Raw genomic sequence first — 19,874 nt, forward strand, 5'->3', positions numbered from 1 at the left:
GGGATGCAGACCAGAGAAAGACGTTTGTCTTGTTTACATCAGGGTCCCCCATTTTCAATTCATAGTGACATTTATGACATACATGACATCATGACATGTATGGCATAGAGACATACATGACATACAGGTATATAGTACTGTTACATTTGTGATATATATGATATGCAAATATACAGTACTGTTACACATAGATCCTAACAGAGAAAAAAAATATACATATGGTGGGGAGAGAATATATACATACGGTGGGGAGGAGACTATTAGGAGGGGGTGGGGGGGGGGGGGTTTTGGACATTTACGGTGGCCAGTTTCGAATTTGCAGCCTCCCGTAGGTGCTCTTTAAGAGCGGTTTTGAATGTGGGTAGGGATTCACATCTTTTTACGGCTGTGGGTAGGGCGTTCCAGATTGTTGTGGCATAATTGCGAAATGTGTTTAGTCCCTTGTTTGTACAGAATCTGGGTTGCACATGATTTGTGGAACTCCCTCTGGTGTTGTGGGCGTGGTATTCACTGACCTTTGGGAAGTATTTCGACATGTACATGGGTACCTGTGTGGTGTAGTGTATCTTGTAGACCAGGCCCATTGCAAGTTGCTGTACTCTGTTGTCTACTCTAAGCCATCCTAGGTAGTCAAAGTGGGCAGGGGTGAGGTGGGTTCTAGGAGTAAGGTCAAGTAGTAGTCTGACCAGTTTGTTTTGTGATGTTTGTAATCTTTTTTTAGCGCCTTTGAGGTGCTTTTGTACCATGAGGTGCAAGCATAGTCGTAGTACCCTTGAATGAGTGCTCCTGCCAGTATGGCTGTACCGAATGTCATTTTTTAACATTCAAAGCTTCGATTGAAGTATTCGAACGAAGCTTCGAATGTCTATAAAAAAATATTACTTCAAAAAATATATATAATATTTTTTTTTATAAACTAAATCCTCAATTTGAATAAAGTGATTACTCTGATTAAATTAGTATTTTTCTTTTATTAAATCAACTTTCTTTAATGAATATAACTCATCAGTTTCGTCAACATAAATAATCCAATAAGGGCACGGTTGGTATGAAAGTGATGGTGACGTCTTATATTATAATATTAGTGTAGCCTAATATTTAACTGCAATTGAAGAAAACCCCCATTGGTTTAAACAGATTGAATAGAAAAAAATATATATATTAAAAAAAATATATATATATATTTTTTTTTATTAAAAATGTAAAATTCAAATGTTGATTTAGAATTCGAATGTCAACATTATGATCGAAGCTTCGAAGCATTCGGTACAGCCCTACCTGCCAGAGTCTTCAGGGTATTCTTGTTGACCAGAGAGGAGATCCGGTACAAGAATCTAGTCCGTCATACTAACTCAATTGGCAGAGTTAGCGGGTGGAAGTTGATGGGTGGTACCGGTAATCTGGACGTTGTGGACAGCGACTCCTACAGGTTGGTTGGGGAAGCCTGCACAGCAGAAACAGGAAATGGCGGGGGTAGTGTGTGCCTCCCACACGTTACACCTCACCAATGAGAGTCCGCGCTGGCAGGTGAAAAGATGTGACAGGCTGCCTCCACATGTATCGGAGGGGACATGTGATGCAAGGCTTCTATCCTCCCTACAACCGGCCAGTGGGGGGCATATGCAAGCAACTTTCAAGACAGGGGAGGGGAGAATTGGCACAGCGGAATTGGGATGGGAGAAAAAATAGAAAAAGTGGATCACAAAAAAGAATCTAGTTCGTTGGTTGACTTTTTTGATTACATTGGATGCCATTTTGTCACAGGAAAGATTTGCCTCTAGGATGGAACCCAAGTATGTAATTTCATCTTTCCTTGTGACAATATTGTCACCCACTGTAACTGAGAAGCCGTCGGTCTTGCCGAGTTTGTTATTTGATCCAAAGAGAATGGACTCTATTTTACCCAGGTGTAATGGTAGTTTGTTGTCAGCGAGCCAGGTGCAGATTCTGCCGAGTTCTGAGCTGAGGGTTTTTTCAACCTGTAACTTGTTCTTGTCAGAGACCAGCAGGGCTGAATCGTCCGCGAACAAGAACAAGTTGCAGTCACAAGCTGACAACATGTCATTTGCATAAATTAGGAACAGTAGCGGTCCTAGTATGCTTCCTTGTGGAACACCACAGCTCACTGTGAGGGGGGGGGGGGATAGAGTACCATTTACCTCCACCATCTGTTCTCTCCCCTCCAGGTAGGATTGCATCCAGCTCACTGATAGACTATCAAAACCAATTGCTATTAGCTTGTCAATCAGAATGGAGTGATTGACAGTGTCGAAGGCCTTTTGTAGGTCCAGCATGACCATGACGCAGTATTTGCCCGCGTCCACCTCTTGTTTGATGTGGTCATTCAAATAGAGAAGGCATGGGTCAGTGGAGTGGGATGTTCTGAAGCAGATTGGAATTCGTAGATTAGATTTTTTTCCACAAGGTACGGTACTTTTCGACCTGTTCGTAGACTATTTTTTCCATGACTTTCGACTTGACATGGACTACACACATAGACAGTATAGTGAAGAAGGCACGGCAGCGCCTCTACTTCCTTAGGCGTCTAAGGAAGTTCAAAGTGCGAATATCTTAAAGAACTTCTACTCATGCACAATAGATTCTACTCATGCACAATAGAGAGCATGCTGACTGGTAACATCACCTCCTGGTTTGGGAATAGCACCGCACGCGACCGCAGCAGACTGCAGAGAGTTGCTCGATCAGCCGAACGCACAATTGGAGGTGGGCGTCCCACTCTCCAGAACATTTACACCAGGTGTTGCAGGGCCAAGGCTAAGAGAATAGTCAAAGACTCTAGCCACCCAAACAACTGCCTCTTTGCACTGCTGCGGTCAGGCAAGCGCTTTTTTTTTTTTTTTTTTTTAACTTTGACCAGTCACCTGGTTCTTTTAGCGTTTATCGCTTTTTCTTCGCATTCATACTTGGTCAAGTTCGACCGACAGAAGCAGGCTGAAAGGGTTCAGATGGGGGGGAAAGACAACTCTGGGAAAGGCACGGCTGCCGTCCGGGATTCGAACGCGCTCAGCCCCAGATCCGCGCGAGCGCGGTTGTCCACGGCGCTGAAATAGCACTCGCGGTACGTGGTGAGCTACTGGAGCTCCCCCAGGCAAGCGCTTTCAAGAGAGTCTCATGGCCAGTACAGAGAGACTCAAAGAGCTTCTATCCCCAGGCCATCGGGATGCTCAATGTGGACTCTATGCTACACTAACTCATCCATTCTACATTCATTAGACACACATCCACACACACTCACTTTAGACACTTTGTCTATTACTAAAGTATTTGCACTACCTCTCTACCTCATTTTTGCATTTTGTACTTTAGTTTTGTACATTGTATATTTATTATATTTTTTATATGAAGCACAATCTCTGGAGGCTCATACAGAACCAAGCATTTCACTGTAATGTACATGTACACCTTATATGTGACAAATACAACAAAACTTGAGGTCTTACAAAAATAATTATATAACTAATCTTAGAAATAGAAAGTGTAGGCTATCACCTTCTTATGCTATATTATAGAGGTGTACTGTGTGTTCTCAAGCCCAACAGTGTCTTCCTAAATTAATTTACTATTGACCATAGTCAAAGTATTTTTCCTATCAATGGATTTCTCAGGCCTGATCAGCAGCCTTCAACACAGTCAACCATCAGATCCTCCTACATCCCTTGGAGGAATGAGAGTTGTAGGTTCTGCGCTGACATGGTCATCCTACCTCGATGACTGCTCCAATCAAGTATCATGGAGAGGCACCATATCGGACCCCTGCCCCTTACAGATGGGTGTCCCACAGGGCTTGATCCTTGGATCCCCGCCTCTTCTCTCTCTACACCAAATCCCCAAACGGATCTCGGCCTGCCAACCACCTCAAACTGAACCTGGGCCAAACTGAGCTACTTCACTTGTTGACTGAATCCACCCCCACTGACTGACCTTTCAATCACAGTGGGAAACGTAGCTGAGACTCCTCTTCAGGCTCATGAGGGGGTCATCAAAACGAAGCAGGCTATCTGTCCTGGCTCCACGTTGGTGGAACAAACTTCCCACCACAGTCAGGACAGCTGTAATGTATTCTATTATTATGTACAATGCTACGGTCTATACTACTATCTACTATGCTAATATGTCTATACTACTATGCACTGGAGAGTGAAGCACTCAAGTTCGGCACTGTTAGACGAACAATACCACTTATCCTTAGCTGCCAGAGGTGTACCCCTCCTGCTGACTTGTTGTAAACAATTTGTACAACGCCATGGGGGGTTAGCTTAGCTTTCTGGGACCTTTTGTTTTAATGCTTCAGTGATGGTTGAAACAAGAACAGTCACCAACCTCTTGAACTTCTTTAGTAATGTATCCTCAGCCTTTCTGCAAACGCAAATATCCGAATAGCACTCCTGCTGTGTTCCTCTTCAAATCCAAACCGGTCACGGAGGCTCTGCATTTTCCATGTTTAACAAGCTAACAACACTGTGACCCATAAACAATTTTCAAGTGAAGTCAAAGATACAAGAGGAGAGAGAGAGATGAGTTCAGGGAATCCCCTGAGAACACACCACAGAGTGAGAGGAGGTGGGGCTAGGTCTGCTGGACACAGTGTGTGTGTGTGTGTGTGTGTGTGTGTGTGTGTGTGTGTGTGCGTGTGTGCGTGCGTGTGTGTGTGTGCGCGCCGTGGAGCCTAGTCTGTGTGTGTCTAGAGATGGAGAGTAGATGAAAAATGCAGGCAGCTGGTATAGATGATAGGGTGGCAAATGAGTATTGAAACCCTTTCAAATATTGAGATTTGATATGTTGGGTCTCTGTCTAAAATACTCTCCCACACTTGATTGATTGTGGGTTCTTTAGTTGCAGCTGCTCCAGAACGTGTTTACTGTTTACATGTTTTGACTGGACGCAGCCGTCTTACAGTTGTTGCAACGTCCCAATGCACATTATGTAATGTACCTGATATAATATCTACTGTACCTGATATACTGTACCCGATAGGGCTGCAACTAACGATTATTTTGGTAGTCGCCTAATCTGTCGATTATTTTTTCGATTAGTCGACTAATCTAACGATTATTTCTGACACACCCTCCATCTCTGCTTCCTGTGGGCGCGGCTCCTTTTCCGGGCTCTTAGCAGACTTCTTAGCTTAACATAACAGACTGACGGTAAGTTTGGGGGAACTAATGGGATAACTGGGGTTGCAACAAAAGTGCAACTAGGGCTAAAAACACAATGAAATAAAATAATAATAATAATAATAAATAATATATCCTTCTTAGCAGACTTCTTAGCTTAACATCCCAGGGAACTAATGGGATAACTGGGGATGTTGTTTGCTCCTGACAAGAGTCTCAAAGTCTGGGGTGATGGTAGACAAAGCAACTCTGAGGTCATGCTCAATGTCCAATCTGTTCCTCTGCTTTGTCTTCAGCTGGACCAGAGCTGAGAAGCCACTTTCACAAAGATAGGTAGTGCAAAAAAAATATATTATAAATAATTTTTTTTTATGCGACGCATCGACGCAAAAAAATCGGCGCAGACAAGTTTTTATGATCGACGTCGTCGCCGATTATGTCGACTAATCGTTGCAGCCCTACTAGTACCCGATATAGTATATACTATACATGATATAACGTCACAGTGACCAATCGCAGCCACTCTTATTGTCTGGGACCAAATACGGCCACGCCCCATTCCCAGTAAAAAGTGGGAATCTCTAGAATGGGTTTCGGGCGACGCTGTATACGGAAGTGACAATAGACAACACTTTCTGTTGTCAGTAGATGGCAGCATTGGTTTAAAATTAAAAGGTGAAAATGTTGAAAACTACATGAATACATTTCCCAAGATCCTTAGCACAGGTCACTGGGATGTGTATTCTTCGCCGTGATCTGAACAGCGGTAAACTATTACTGCGACCTCGGTATAGCGACCGCGAATGGTAAACTAATTATCTTAACAAAAGTGCGCTGGTAGCGTTACATATGTTGTCTAAAGGGGGACATATGGTACAATTTAAGATTTTAATGATAATCGGCATATAAAGGACAACATAAAGCATCGTTAATTTGTAAGAAACCTGAATGAGAACGGTAATATTTTCTATTGTTATGAAAATGTGCTAGAATCCTATAAAAATGTGGACGCATTTGGTTTACATTCCGTTACTGTACTACCTACTGTACCTCATATACTGTACTACCTACTGTACCTGATATACTGAACTACCTACCAGTGTTGTAGTCGAGTCACCAAATCTCGAGTCCGAGTCGAGTCTCGAGTCCCCAGTGTTCGAGTCCAAGTCTGAGTCACCAAAGAAGAGCCTGAGTCGAGTCCGAGTTGAGTCCCCATTACCTTAGTCCAAGTCCAAGTCATCAAGGTTGAGTCCACTCCACTCTGGCAGTCAAAGAGCTGACAGACAAATAAAAAAAGGTCTACATTAAACATTAATGACACAGTGGTCACCATTTCAATGGGAGTTTATTTACTTAACTAATGCACTAGCCATCAATATTGTATGCCAAATTATTAGGGCCTATTACAAAAAACAACACTGCTACCTACTGTACCTGCATAAAACATACTTTATAGTACTGTACGTTCCAATACCATGGTCTTATTGTGAGGGCTGCGGGTGTTTGGGCCACTAGCAAATATTAGGGACTCTTTTATTTAAAGTTTAAAGTTATTTGAAAACGAATAACCACAAAACTGCAAAAGCAGACACTAAGGAGAAGGGGGAAAATAAACAACTAAATAACTACCTTTACAGGTGGAATGAGATAAGTAGATAAGAAAATAAATCAATCAACACTCAATAAAGAGGTATAAAGACAAAACAGAAATACGCCACAAAGGCACCTCCTAAAATAGGAGTTTATATACAGAAAAACAATAAACCTCCACTAAGGAAGTTCATGGGTTGTAGTGGACTAATGGCAGTTAAAATAAAACAAAAGGAAACTGTCGTGAAAATAAACACACTACAATAAAAGGCTCAGCTTCTAGAAAAGTGTAAAATAAAGCCAGTAGCCTAGAACAAGAATGGCTACAAATAAAGGCCAAATGCTGAACAGGGCATACAACAGCACTACACTTTAAATATAAGAAAGCCTGACCGGAAGGATAGCCAACACAAAAGGTGATGATAACGCAGCTAACCCCGAGAGATTCAAAGTTAAATAGGCTCAGCTACCATTAGGCACAGCTGCACGACTTGGCCATAATAAAGGTAATTTATAGGCCTGATATTGTATATTCTATATTCATATTTCGGGATGGCAAAATGCAGTACTGTATCTACAAAAAAACCTGTAAATCATCTGCCCTTTATTCATTTGCTTAGATTTTTAGTACACTTTATCTCAAGTAGGCACTGAATGGGCTCAGTGGCAGTTTTTCACGTCTGGTCAATGTTAGCATGGTGTGTTATTTACTGTCAAAGATGGTAAAATGTTTTTTATAATAATTTATATTCTCCTTTGGTTCATTACAATTTACTCAAGCATAGTAACAGACACAATATTTCTGACACTGGGAATACATTCCCCGAGGTCCATAGATGTCCCTAGATACCAAGAACATGCAAATGGACTTGTAGAAGGGGAGCAATCTTCCATTTAATTTGGTATGTACTTTTAGACTAATTTTCTGAAAATATGGCTAGGGCTTAACACTTTCTGTGCCACGCTGTTTTCTGGCGGCGGCTATACGAGGCCACGCATTAAACTAATGGAGTCCGTCACCTTGTTTGTAGAGCTATAACTATATTCTATATTATAGCTATGGATACAATACTATGGTCATTTGACACTGAGTTTCTTCCGGTCAAGGTCAAAATAATTTTTCCATCCATACGTTCCCGTTTTATACCGTGGTGAACATGAGTGTTATTTTGGAATGATCCAGGCTAATTCCTGGGAGGCTGGTTATAAGCCGCAACGTGTATTATACTAAATCCATTGGCGTTTTGTCCCTACACACGCTACAATAAAAAAAATCAAATGCATATGATAGGTATTATGTTTAATCATGATTCATGAAAGGGGGGGGGGGGTCGTTTTTTTGATGCTTTGATCGACATCAACGGCATACATTGTGGACTATCGTTACACACATACGCTCGGATCACAATGAAAACATTCTTGGATCAACGCAAGATTGATATCATATAGCCCTTACCTTGACTAGGATGTACCCCGAAAAGAATATTCCAATTATCGTGTCGCCAACATAATCCATCCCTATTACGTTACCATTGACTGAAGGAATGCTCGTTGTCTTGTCAATGTAACATAATGAGGAGACGGTAGCCAAAGTAACCAACAAAAGATATTTAATTAATAATTACCATGGTTTTGTAATCAAGGGGTAACATAAAATAATGACAAACAAAACACAGACTGTACAAACAGGATCAGCACCTCACGCAGGGGAGAACAGAACAGTTATACAGGAGGGGATGACAAGACAAGACACACCTGGGTTGATTGCAAATAGATACACCTGGGAGGGAAAACGATAAGGACTACAAGACCAGGGCAGGGAACTACAACTAGACATAACACATCACACACTGGGAATACCTGATCAGGGTACAGACACACCCCACACGTAACAATCCCACAACACCGATTGGGAGTATCCGATTCTTCTCAATCCGAGCGTTCTAACCGCTTATCCTGCCCGGAGAAAAATAGCCGAGCCGGACCCATATAATCGACCCACAGCCCAATACACAAGGTTTTAAAGGGTGCTCGATACCGCCACCTGGTAGGATGCGGCTGGTACTGCACCTTCGGAGTCCCAGTATGGCTTTTACAGGCAACATACAGCTCCCTGACATTGAATATGGTATTTATATATTTAAAAAAAATGGCACTGAAAGTGTTAAGATGTTAAAGCACTTTAAATTGCCACTGTGTATGAACTATAGAAATACACATGCCTTGCCAGAAATCCGAAAGGCTTCCTGAAGTGAACTGTTACTTTGAGTTTGATAAGAGATGATACTGTGAAACAGACCTTGCATCTCTATGTGGAGGTGTTATCTCTATGTGGAGGTGTTATCTCTGTGTTATCTCTATGTGGATGTGTTATCTCTATGTGGTGTTATCTCTATGTGGTGTTATCACCCCAATGCTGTCGTTATCTCTATGTGGAGATGTTATCACCCCAATGCTGTCGTTATCTCTATGTGGAGATGTTATCACCCCAATGCTGTCGTTATCTCTATGTGGAGATGTTATCACCCCAATGCTGTCGTTATCTCTATGTGGAGATGTTATCTCTATGTGTTATCTCTATGTGTTATCTATGGGTTATCTCTATGTGTTATCTCTATGTGTTATCTCTATGTGTTCTCTATGTGGAGGTGTTATCTCTATGTGTTATCTCTATGTGTTATCTCTATGTGTTATCTCTATGTGGAGGTGTTATCTCTATGTGTTATCTCTATGTGTTATCTCTATGTGTTATCTCTATGTGTTATCTCTATGTGTTATCTCTATGTGTTATCTCTATGTGTTATCTCTATGTGGAGGTGTTATCTCTATGTGGAGGTGTTATCTCTATGTGTTATCTCTGTGTTATCTCTATGTGTTATCTCTATGTGGAGGTGTTATCTCTATGTGTTATCTCTATGTGTTATCTCTATGTGTTATCTCTATGTGGAGGTGTTATCTCTATGTGGTGTTATCTCTATGTGGAGATGTTATCACCCCAATGCTGTCGTTATCTCTATGTGGAGATGTTATCACCCCAATGCTGTCGTTATCTCTATGTGGAGATGTTATCACCCCAATGCTGTTGTTAATGAGAAAGTAAGCAAATAAAACAAGGTACCTCGTAAACAGGAAATCAAACACCACCATTAGTTGCGTTGCTTTCAACTTCAGATTCTTCCCCATTTACACCTGGATGATCCCTGTGCATTTCAACTCAACAGAAATAACACTGAGCTCAATCATGTCCCTGGCCTACACCCTCACCCACCAGCTACTCCTGTGTTCATCGCGGAGGCTGCCATGACTCTGGCGAGCTGTTAAGATCGAGTCTCCATGTGGTGCAAGCAGCTAACAGCTGTCTCACTTTAGCACACCCCCTCTTTCTGTCAACAGAGACAAGAGACAGAGAGGGAGGGCTGTGGTTCAGTGGAGCCACCAGACCAGTACAGCCTCCTTATAGCCAGCTTGAGCTCTTTATAAATTCCCTTACCAAACCCTTTAAAGGCGGACAAATACACAACCTCCCACTCAACCAATCAAGAACCGGCAATCTCGATTTGCGGGGGTGACATGCGGCCCCCGTGGAATCTGGCATGCTCTGCGATAACAAGGGGTTGATTCCCAGCGGGAGAGAGAGAGAGAGAAAAAAAACATACTCAGGTCCATCTGATTGATCTGGGTCTTTCCGACCGTCTTCTCCCAGCACCCTGACCCCCAGTGAGGCCACGGCCCGGCGCAGGATCGAACCCATCGCCTCCACGGACAGCTTCTCCAGCACCAGCACCCTGCACCTGCTCAGCAAGGCGGCGTTCACCTGAAAGGAGGGGTTCTCCGTGGTTGCCCCAATCAGAGTCACCGTCCCACACTCCACGTGAGGAAGGAAGGTGTCCTGCACATAAATAGAAGAGAAAGAGAGAGAGGGGGGAAGACACAAACATGGGTGGAAAAGACAACAAAATGTTGGCCATCCCTTACGTGGAAAAATATGAAGGGTAAGTGTCGACTCCATATCAACTGCCTGCTTGCTTGCTCAAATGGTGACTGTCATATGAGACAAAGTGATCCTACGAAGCTCTTGCGCGTGTCTAATAGTATATCTATAGATGCTTTCCATCTTATCACCACCATATGGAGTGCTGGGAGGGGAGGACACAGGCTCCAACACCCATGTTAATTATTAGGATTTACTGTCACACAGCACAGGATTGCTAAAACTCCTAGTGGTTGTCTCCTAACTGGTCAGATTCCTAGGAGAAAGCTAACCAGAGCCGTCCCTTTAGCTAGACTTTACTGAGTGGGAACAGGCTAATGTAATATGCTGTGCTTTTGATAATATATGATACAGTATATCGGTAACCAGATTGGTATCGGCCGATGTTAATGATCGGTCCGATGAGGAAAACTGGGCAGATATATATTGGCAAATATATACAGGCTGGTGATAGGGATTTTTTTATTGATTGCATTGGTCTGATGAGCAATACTGGGCTGATATATACAACTGATTATTTCTCTGTCTAGCTGCCGTTGTGTGTGTGTGTGTTTGTTTTTCTTCTTTTGGCCACGCAGTTTGTTTGTTGGGTAATGTTTAGGGATGTTCGATATTGGCTTTTTTACCGATATCCGATATTGTCCAACTCTTAATTTCCGATACCGATATCAACCGATACCGATATATGCGGGGTTTCCCCCCCCAAAAAACACAACATTATGCATACTTTTCACAATAAATAAAATAATAATTAGTTCTTACTTGCTTGCCTGGGTAAATAAATGTTAAATAATTGTAAAAAAAATCAAATTAATTTTTATTTATTTTTTAAACCGATACCGATAATTTCCGATATTACATTTTAACACATTGTGTGCTAGCCGGTTATGACGATTTATCGCTTGGATGCCAGCACGTTAATCAATGGGAGGATGAGCACATTTGCGAGCGATTAAACTATATCTTAAATTATGGCTATGTGTCTAATACACCCGTCGCTTATCAATGACTTGCTTGCAGTCAACATGTACGAAACGGATTGTTTTTTTCATCAGTACATTTCCGTTTTATACCGTTTTGAATACAAGTATAGTTTTGGAGATTTCTAGAAAGAAAAAAAGATTCCGCGATAATAGCCATTTACTGGAATACACAAAACACGTTGTCATTTTCCGGCTGATTTATGAATCGTTTTCAAATAAACGCTAGATTATCGAGAGTATTTGTGTTCTTATGCACGATACAAAAGCGGGCTGAAAAATAATTTATTCGTGCCGCGCTCAGCGCCAAACGCCACACACACACATGTTTAGGATGTAGCAACGTTCTACTTTTTCATTCACATATTCATACTAAAATACGGTCTAAAGTATAAATATGTTTATTTTTTTTTATCCACTTTTTCTCCCATTTTCTATTTTTCTCCCATCCCAATTTTCATATCGTCCAATTCAACCCTCCCCTGTCTTCGAACGTTGCTTCTTGCCTCCCACAAGCCGGCTGCAATGTAGACTAAGTCATACATAGCACGAGTCCCCTCCGATACTCGAGGTAACAGCCGTCGCATCTTTTCACCTGCGCGGCTCGATCTTTCAGCGTCGGGGGTCTGGGCTTTGGAGGGGCCCCGCCCCCGTCGCTTCTTGATTCTACTGCGCAGGCGCACCAACCGACCTGTAGGAGTCGCTGTCCACAACGCCCGATCCCCACCCTTCAGTTTCCCTCCCCGTAATACGGCCAATGTGTATTACTGTGGACGACCAGCTAAACTGAAAGCAATGTGGAGAGCGGGGCTCGAACAGGAGGCATCCTGTTCGAGCCTAGTCTCCAGCATTCGTTGCGAGCGCCTTGCCCACTGCGCCACGTAGCCGCCCTAGTATAAATATGTTTTTATCGTTTTCTGCAGCATTCTGCAGAACGTGATTTATAGCCCTAAATGCATTATATTGATGATCAAATACAGTTTGATAGCGATCGGCGCCAGATAAAAAAAATTCAATTGTACGTGCTTCTAGAAGTTACTACTCATCATCTGATGTTGACCGGATGGGGGGGGGGTCGTTTATAATTCCGTGGCCAACGTTAGATGATTCATGTAGTGTGGGTGATATGATCATCAGAGCAGTTTGTGTCGAACACGGTAATAATAAACGCTGAAACTTACCCCAGTCTCCTCGGGCCGTTGGGCGATCAGCTTGGAGTAGAACGTTTCCTATTATGGGATGTTGATCTAGATGAACCATTTCCAGGTTGTATAATACTATATACGTCCAAATAACGTTGTTTATTGAGTTATGGCGAGCGATTGATTATCCAGTGTGTCGAGATGGAGCCCCGGGAGCTATAGCGAGTGGTCGGACCGAATTTGGATGAGCACCACTTTCTGTTTCCGGTTTGCGGTTTGGGCAATCCGCCGATCGGCCACCAGATGGCGCTCTTGAACCGTTGGAGAGTTGAGAGGAGATCAACAGGAGATCTCAAGTCTCCGTTGGTGAAATATGATTGCCATCACAGATTTTTGAAATATTGATCTCAATGACGTGTTACGGCGTCATTGGCAGATTACGCATGGCGGAGAATGACGTGTTACGGCGTCCTTGGCGATTAAAGGGTTCATGTCTGATGGAGTCGACTGAAGGCTTCTTGTCCTCTGCAAAAGCCTGCAATTGGTCCACTGATGGATACATCTTGATATTTGTCTAGTCTAGTGTGTTCATTAGATGGGTGAAATCCTCTTTTAGAGTTTTCGTAGGCAGTTAGCCTCTGGTATGCGTGCCATTAGCGTTAGCCACGCTTCTAGGCCTCTTTTCTTTTGGAAAGAATGATACAAATATATATATATATATATATATTATTATTTTTTTATATATTCGACTAAGAGGTTGGCCAGTCGACTACGGCTCATTTCGACCGATTAGTCGACTAATCGACTAATAGGGGTCAGCCCTACTGGTAACATAGAGTCCTTACCTCAGATCAGATGTTCTGCAAAAAGATGAATCCAATTCCTGATCGCCATTCCAAATGTTGATCGCGTTTATTGATCCAACGTTATAGTCCGAAACGCATAATCGAAAGCTGCTCCGAGCTTCCCCAGTGAATCTGGTAACAGACACTGCTTGCCAGAGATGGGGAAACCCTGGACCGGAGTTTTTCTCTGATGCACATGGCCACTCAATCCAATCCAATGATGTGCATTACCATCCGGGAGACGATAGGGGGCGGTATTTGCCCTTTTCGAGCTCAGAGCCATTCCCAATGATAACGGCAGGCTGGACGGATGAAAAATTGATGGATATCGCTAGGGATGCCCCCCGGACCCCGGTTTTAAACGGGAACCGGTACTATATTAGAAAATACCGGAGTATTTATAAGCTCCGACGTCCTCGGTACTGCTATCGATACTCTAGAGAAATTATTATTATTATTATTTAAAAGTTGCGAACGATCTCTCCTCTCTCTGTCTCTGCACGAGAAGCGAGTCGCAGCGAGTCATTATTACACACACTCCTCGCGAGTCGCGCTACACATACATACGGGTACTCCTTAATGAAAGCGCTGTCAATAGTATGCAGCTGCAGCACGTCAGACCGCAGCGCTTACAAGCCCCGCACATACAAGCCCCGCACACCTGATGTGCTGCAGCTGGAAGCATCTCAGCGCTGTCTCCGTGCTGACGCGCGCTGCACACAGACACAGACAGCTCTGCATGGACTGAGTCGTGATGGCGGATAGAGCGAAGCGTTCACAAGTGCAACAAAACATTTGCCAGTAAGGGTGGCAATACGAGCAATCTATCAAAACATTTGTTTGCAAAACACTATATTAGTTTGCAGAAATGCGCCGTATTCGACTGCCTTGCGCGCAGTGGTCCATCTGCATCCACTGCAGCCGGTAAGCCAAGATACGGAGTTTCCTAGGCTAATAACGAATTATTACAAATAGGCTAATAAACAAAATAATTGTTTAGCTACACTACAATCTAAAAACTTTTTATAGATCGTCAAGCTGAGGTCAGCCACCAATGTGTCCCAGTGAGCCCACGGTGGCTGCCCACCACACATCCTCCTCGACCCTCTACCTCCACCACCCAAAGTCCTTTCTCCCTAGCAGCTAGAGGAAAGATGACAGAGGATAGGGTGAACGAGTGTCACAGGGCTGTGACAAAGTTTGTTGTCAAAGGCCTGCACCCGTTCTCTACAGTGGAGTCCAAGGACTTTAGGTAACAACTAATCATTCAGTGTATATCGTTTTTTTTGTATACATAGTTGTCTAACTTGTCTGTTGTTGTTATAAGTTATTATTGAAGCAGCTATTCCCACCACTCCACACAAATTTACAATAATTCAATCATTTCTAATCTTTACTGTAGGGAGATGACCAATGCTCTCAACTGCAAATATAAAAATCATAAAAAAATTATCAAAAAGAACCGATAAGAGTATCGATAAAGTACCGAACCGTTAAGCAGTATCGATAGGAGTAGTAGTATCGATAAAATCCTAACGATACCCATCCCTAGATATCGCTAATAAAAGAAATAACGATTAAATAACGAGAAATCTCGCTATTGGCAACCAACGCATGGCGAGAAATAACGAGAAATCTCGTTGTTGGCAACCAATGTGTTAATGCCAATATCGGCCGATAATATCGGACATCCCTAGTAATGTTACTTGCATGTGATAATGATGCAGGACATGATTGTGGGCCAACATTGTTTCAGTATGTATAATAAATAATAATAGTATATACAAAATTCGATCATCATAGAAATGTGATTTATTTATACAGATCATATCGACATCTGTAACAGTGGTTATCTGCCGTAACAGAAATATTAATATCGAGTATCGGCCATCATTTTCAAATTGATGCATTCCCTAATTATTTTGATTTGCCATTTTAGAACTGATTACAAAAACATGATCTAGCCGTCCTAAAGACAGATCATTACCTTTGTTGTCATTTATTTCATAATGTGCCCAAGTCCCAGGCTACATTTACGGTAGGTTTTAACAAAATGTGTTGAAATCACAACACCAGAAAAGAGCAAAGTATAGGCTATATATATCTACACTAAACATGGGCTACTGTTACAGAGTACTGAAATACCACCCTCAATGTACAAAACAATGTCTCATTAACCTATTAAATGTTGTGGATGGTAATGTTACGGTTTAATACTTTGTCAAGGCACAACAGCAGTGATGAATGGTATGTTGATGAGTACAGTATTTACAATGGCTTAAAGGTGCACTATGCAGAGGAGGATTCGTTTTCAAAGCCTGAAAAATATATTTACTGTAATTAATTTAATTAATCATGAATTAAATTAGTTGTAGGCACAAACGTAAGCCTAGAATATGTTTGTTAACAAAATTGCAGGCCCTGCCTTTGTAAAACGACAACAATGAAATAGTAACTTTTCAGGTAGCTTTCTAGCTTCAAAAACAGTGTTCCAGGGATCCAATTATCTGAGGACAGTTTGTTTATTCAGTTATGAAAATATACCTTAGAAATTATTCACTTCTCTGACTCTCACAAAACTACATAGTGTACATTAAAAGTCCTATTTGCCAAAGTAAAAAAAATAAAACTTTAAAAAAAACTGTATCTGTCCAAGAATGAAATAGGAGCCTTGATGGGTATTGTTTCAAAGGGAGTTTGCCATGTGTTTATTCTGAGGATGTACTACATTCTCTCATAATACAGCAGCTAAGACCACACAGACAGGCTGAATGAGAGTCATTCATCAGTGCACAAGGTTTGCAGACAAACGTGGCTGTGGACAGTAGACCTGTTCAACTCAATATTCAGCTACAACTCATTATTACAAAACAATATTCAATGTGATTAAAAGCCTACAGAGAAAAACATGAGCCAAATAAGCTTGAATAATAGATTCTATAGATTTAATAGGCTATATAATAACAATAATAACTTGGGTTTTTTGGCCCTATAGATGGGTTTCTCGTCCACATCAGACTATGTGTGCGTGCGCATCAAGGAGGCAAAAAGGAACATAATCCTGGTCAGAACAAGGGGGCAGACTACAATATATTTGCATTTGTTAGCCATGACAGCGATCTAAACAATGAATCCATGCCAAAGCTAGATATGTAAACGGTGAAAGACTCACACTCAGTGACAGTCATGCTGGAACCTTTAGTCGGGGGAGTGACATGGTTTCTCCATAGAGCCCACTTTTTTTTTTTAGCACAGCAGCTTGCAAAGGTAGGGGGCAACTCAGTCACAAGATTCAGCAGGTATTGCTAATTGACTCGAACGTGGTATGTATAAACAAGAAACCTGTCTATAGTTAATTATTACACATGGTGATTTCATCTTTTTGAGATGCAACTAAAATTACCCAATCAATCACATCGGTGTATATTAGCCAACCTGTTGGGATTTGTTGAAGCGGTGGATCTCATCGATGAACAGGATGGTCTTCCTCTTACACAGACGGAGCTCATTATGGGCCTGCTTGATCACTTCTCGAACCTCAGCAGTGGACGTGCTGGTGGCAGAGAGTGTGACGAAGCGAGCCGTGCCCTTCTTTTTACTGCCGCTGGCAATTATGTGAGCAAGAGTGGTCTGGAAGGGACCAAAAACAAACCCAACAACATGACAATGATCTATAGACCATCCGAATGATTTCTATATATGCCGTGTTATAAAAAATAAAACATTGAAAAGATTATTTAGAAAATAGAATCTCTTTAATGGGCTCAAACAAGGGAACATGTTTCTGGTGATTCCAAGCCCTATTGGCATGAAACAGGTTCTTTGGTTCCTGGGGTCTCTCGGTCCATATAATTCACCTGAAAGAAACTACCCCCCCCCCCCCCCCTCCCAGCCAATGACTTTGATTTTATTAGGAAAATGACAAGTATCATACATAACAATCAAGTATCATGATCATGACCATGATGACCCTGTATTCCAGAGGATTGCACTTAAAAGCATTACTTAAAACACGTATTTCCAAAGTGGTCCTCGAAGAAAACACAATACAACAAGACATAAAAATACATTTCGTACCCCGCACTACACTAAGGGAAAATGGATCCTACACTTCTTCCCAAAGAAGACCGCTTTAGTCTGGCTTTGCTTGATGTGCATACTAGGCAGGCTGTTCCATAAGGAGATACCAGTGTAGAAAAAGAGTTTCTGGCCGTCTTACTCTTAACATCAGGAACACAGCAGGACATAATGGGCCTAATTTGCAGGGGTGCATTGCTCATGGGACGGGGTTGCAACCGGCTCTGTGAGCAGAAGCACGCACACGTGTAAGGCCTATTCTCATGAATACAATCACTTATTTGAAGGAGGGGGGGGGGGCTGGGCATACATAAAGAGACCAAATCACTTTAGATTGTCTGATAAGGCTAGGTTTAAGTTATTCTTTTATAACAAATGCATACTATAAACAGTGGGATAAATTAAGCAACGTCAGCTGGTGTCCTGTCCTCTCCCCACCGTATGTATATTTCTCTCCCACCCACCCACCCCCTCCTAATGTGCAGTCTCCTCCCCATCATATGTATATACTCTGTCAGGATCTATGGGTAACAGTACTTACATTTGCATATCATATATGTCACAAATGTAACAGTACTATATACCTGTATGTCATGTATGTCCCTATGCCATAAATGTCATGATGTCATGTATGTTGTGTGTCATAAATGTCAATATGAATTGAAAATGGGGGACCCTGATGTAAACAAGACAAACGTCTTTCTCTGGTCTGCATCCCCTTAACAATTGTGTGTATTGAGCCGTACTGTATTCTGCATTCTGTTAAATAAAGTTTTCATTCATTCATTCAAGTGAGGATGGCGTTTAGCCGCCCTCTCAGCAGCACTCACCTTCCCGCATCCAGGGGGTCCCCAGAGGATTAAAGATGGAATTTCCTGCGAGTCCAGAAGTGACCGGAGCAACGTGTGTTCTCCTACAACTTTGTTTTGACCGAAATATTCCTCCAGCGTGTTCGGTCGCAGTTTCTCCGCCAGCGGCTTATCGATAGACAGCAGTAATGTGCGTGATGCTGGTAATAAGCCTCCACTGTTGGAAGTCTTCACTGGAGGAACATCATTCATGCGTCCAGTAGTTGGGTCGCTGCTGTTGGCTCTCTCTGACCCGGCCTCTCTTGGTTCCACCTCGTTGGGTAAACTGCGTTTAACTCCTTTGGTGACCGATATACTTTGGTGTTGTTTATCAAAAAACAATGCACTTTGAGATGACACTTTATTCTTGGTCTGAAACAGGGAGAACACGGGCGACGACGACACACCCGGCGCCTGGGAACTCTTGTTGCCAGCAGGACTCTGTGGATGTGGAATGACAGAGTCTGTAGAGTAGGGTTTCTTTAGCGGTGGTTCAGCCTCCTCCGCCATTGTTGACAAGTTGTCACCATCATCCAGCAAGCATCTGTCGAGATGTGCATTAATGAGCGAAGCGGTGAAACCCTTGGAGCAAATTGGACATTGCACAGAGTCAGGAGCTGTAACGTTAGCGGTCTTCTGACTCGCCATGTTGTTGCTTCCCGCTACACTTTTTGACCTCAACACGTGATCATAACCATAGATATCTATCATAACAACGACCACCGCAACACTTCCGTGATTCTGAAATCTACAAACTGCCAGGGAAACTACATCACCCATAATGCATTGAACCCAAACACGCAAGTTGTAATAATAATTATAGGACAACTTGCGTGTGTTTGGGTTCAATGCATTATGGGTGATGTAGTTTTTCATTTTGTCCCCACCAAATTTGTCCCCACCAAATAAGTCCCCACGGGGAATGCGCTTTGTTTGATTGATTGATTGATTGATTGATTGATTGAACATTAGATTAACAGATTGCAGAATGGGTACAATACAGTACAGCTCAATACACACAATTGTTAAGGGGATGCAGACCAGAGAAAGACTTTCGTCTTGTTTACATGATCAGGGTCCCCCATTTTCAATTCATCATAACATATATGACATACATGACATACAGATAGACAGTACTGCTACATCTATACATTTATGACATACCAGATTTGCAAATACAGTACTGTTTGTGATACGAAAAGAGTCCAGAAAAGAGAGTATATACATTTGACATAGAAATTGTACATTGGAGGAGGTTGGGGGGGG

At 42.3% G+C, this 19,874-nt stretch overlaps 1 protein-coding gene across 1 annotated transcript in view; it reads right to left on the bottom strand.

Moving 5' to 3' along the window:
• Positions 1-19,276, bottom strand: part of wrnip1 (WRN helicase interacting protein 1) — a 50,116-nt gene extending 30,840 nt beyond the window's left edge. The window contains exons 1-3 of the mRNA XM_084327546.1: positions 18,591-19,276; positions 17,119-17,313; positions 10,382-10,614 (exon numbers count right to left, since the gene is read on the bottom strand). Of these exons, the coding sequence (XP_084183672.1) occupies positions 10,382-10,614; positions 17,119-17,313; positions 18,591-19,256 (1,094 nt within the window). The 5' untranslated portion in view covers positions 19,257-19,276. The remainder of the gene's footprint in view (positions 1-10,381; positions 10,615-17,118; positions 17,314-18,590) is intronic.
• Positions 19,277-19,874: the final 598 nt, after the last annotated feature.

The sequence above is a fragment of the Notolepis coatsorum genome (genome assembly GCF_963971535.1).
Source record: "Notolepis coatsorum genome assembly, chromosome: 13".
NCBI classification, from domain to species: domain Eukaryota; kingdom Metazoa; phylum Chordata; class Actinopteri; order Aulopiformes; family Paralepididae; genus Notolepis; species Notolepis coatsorum.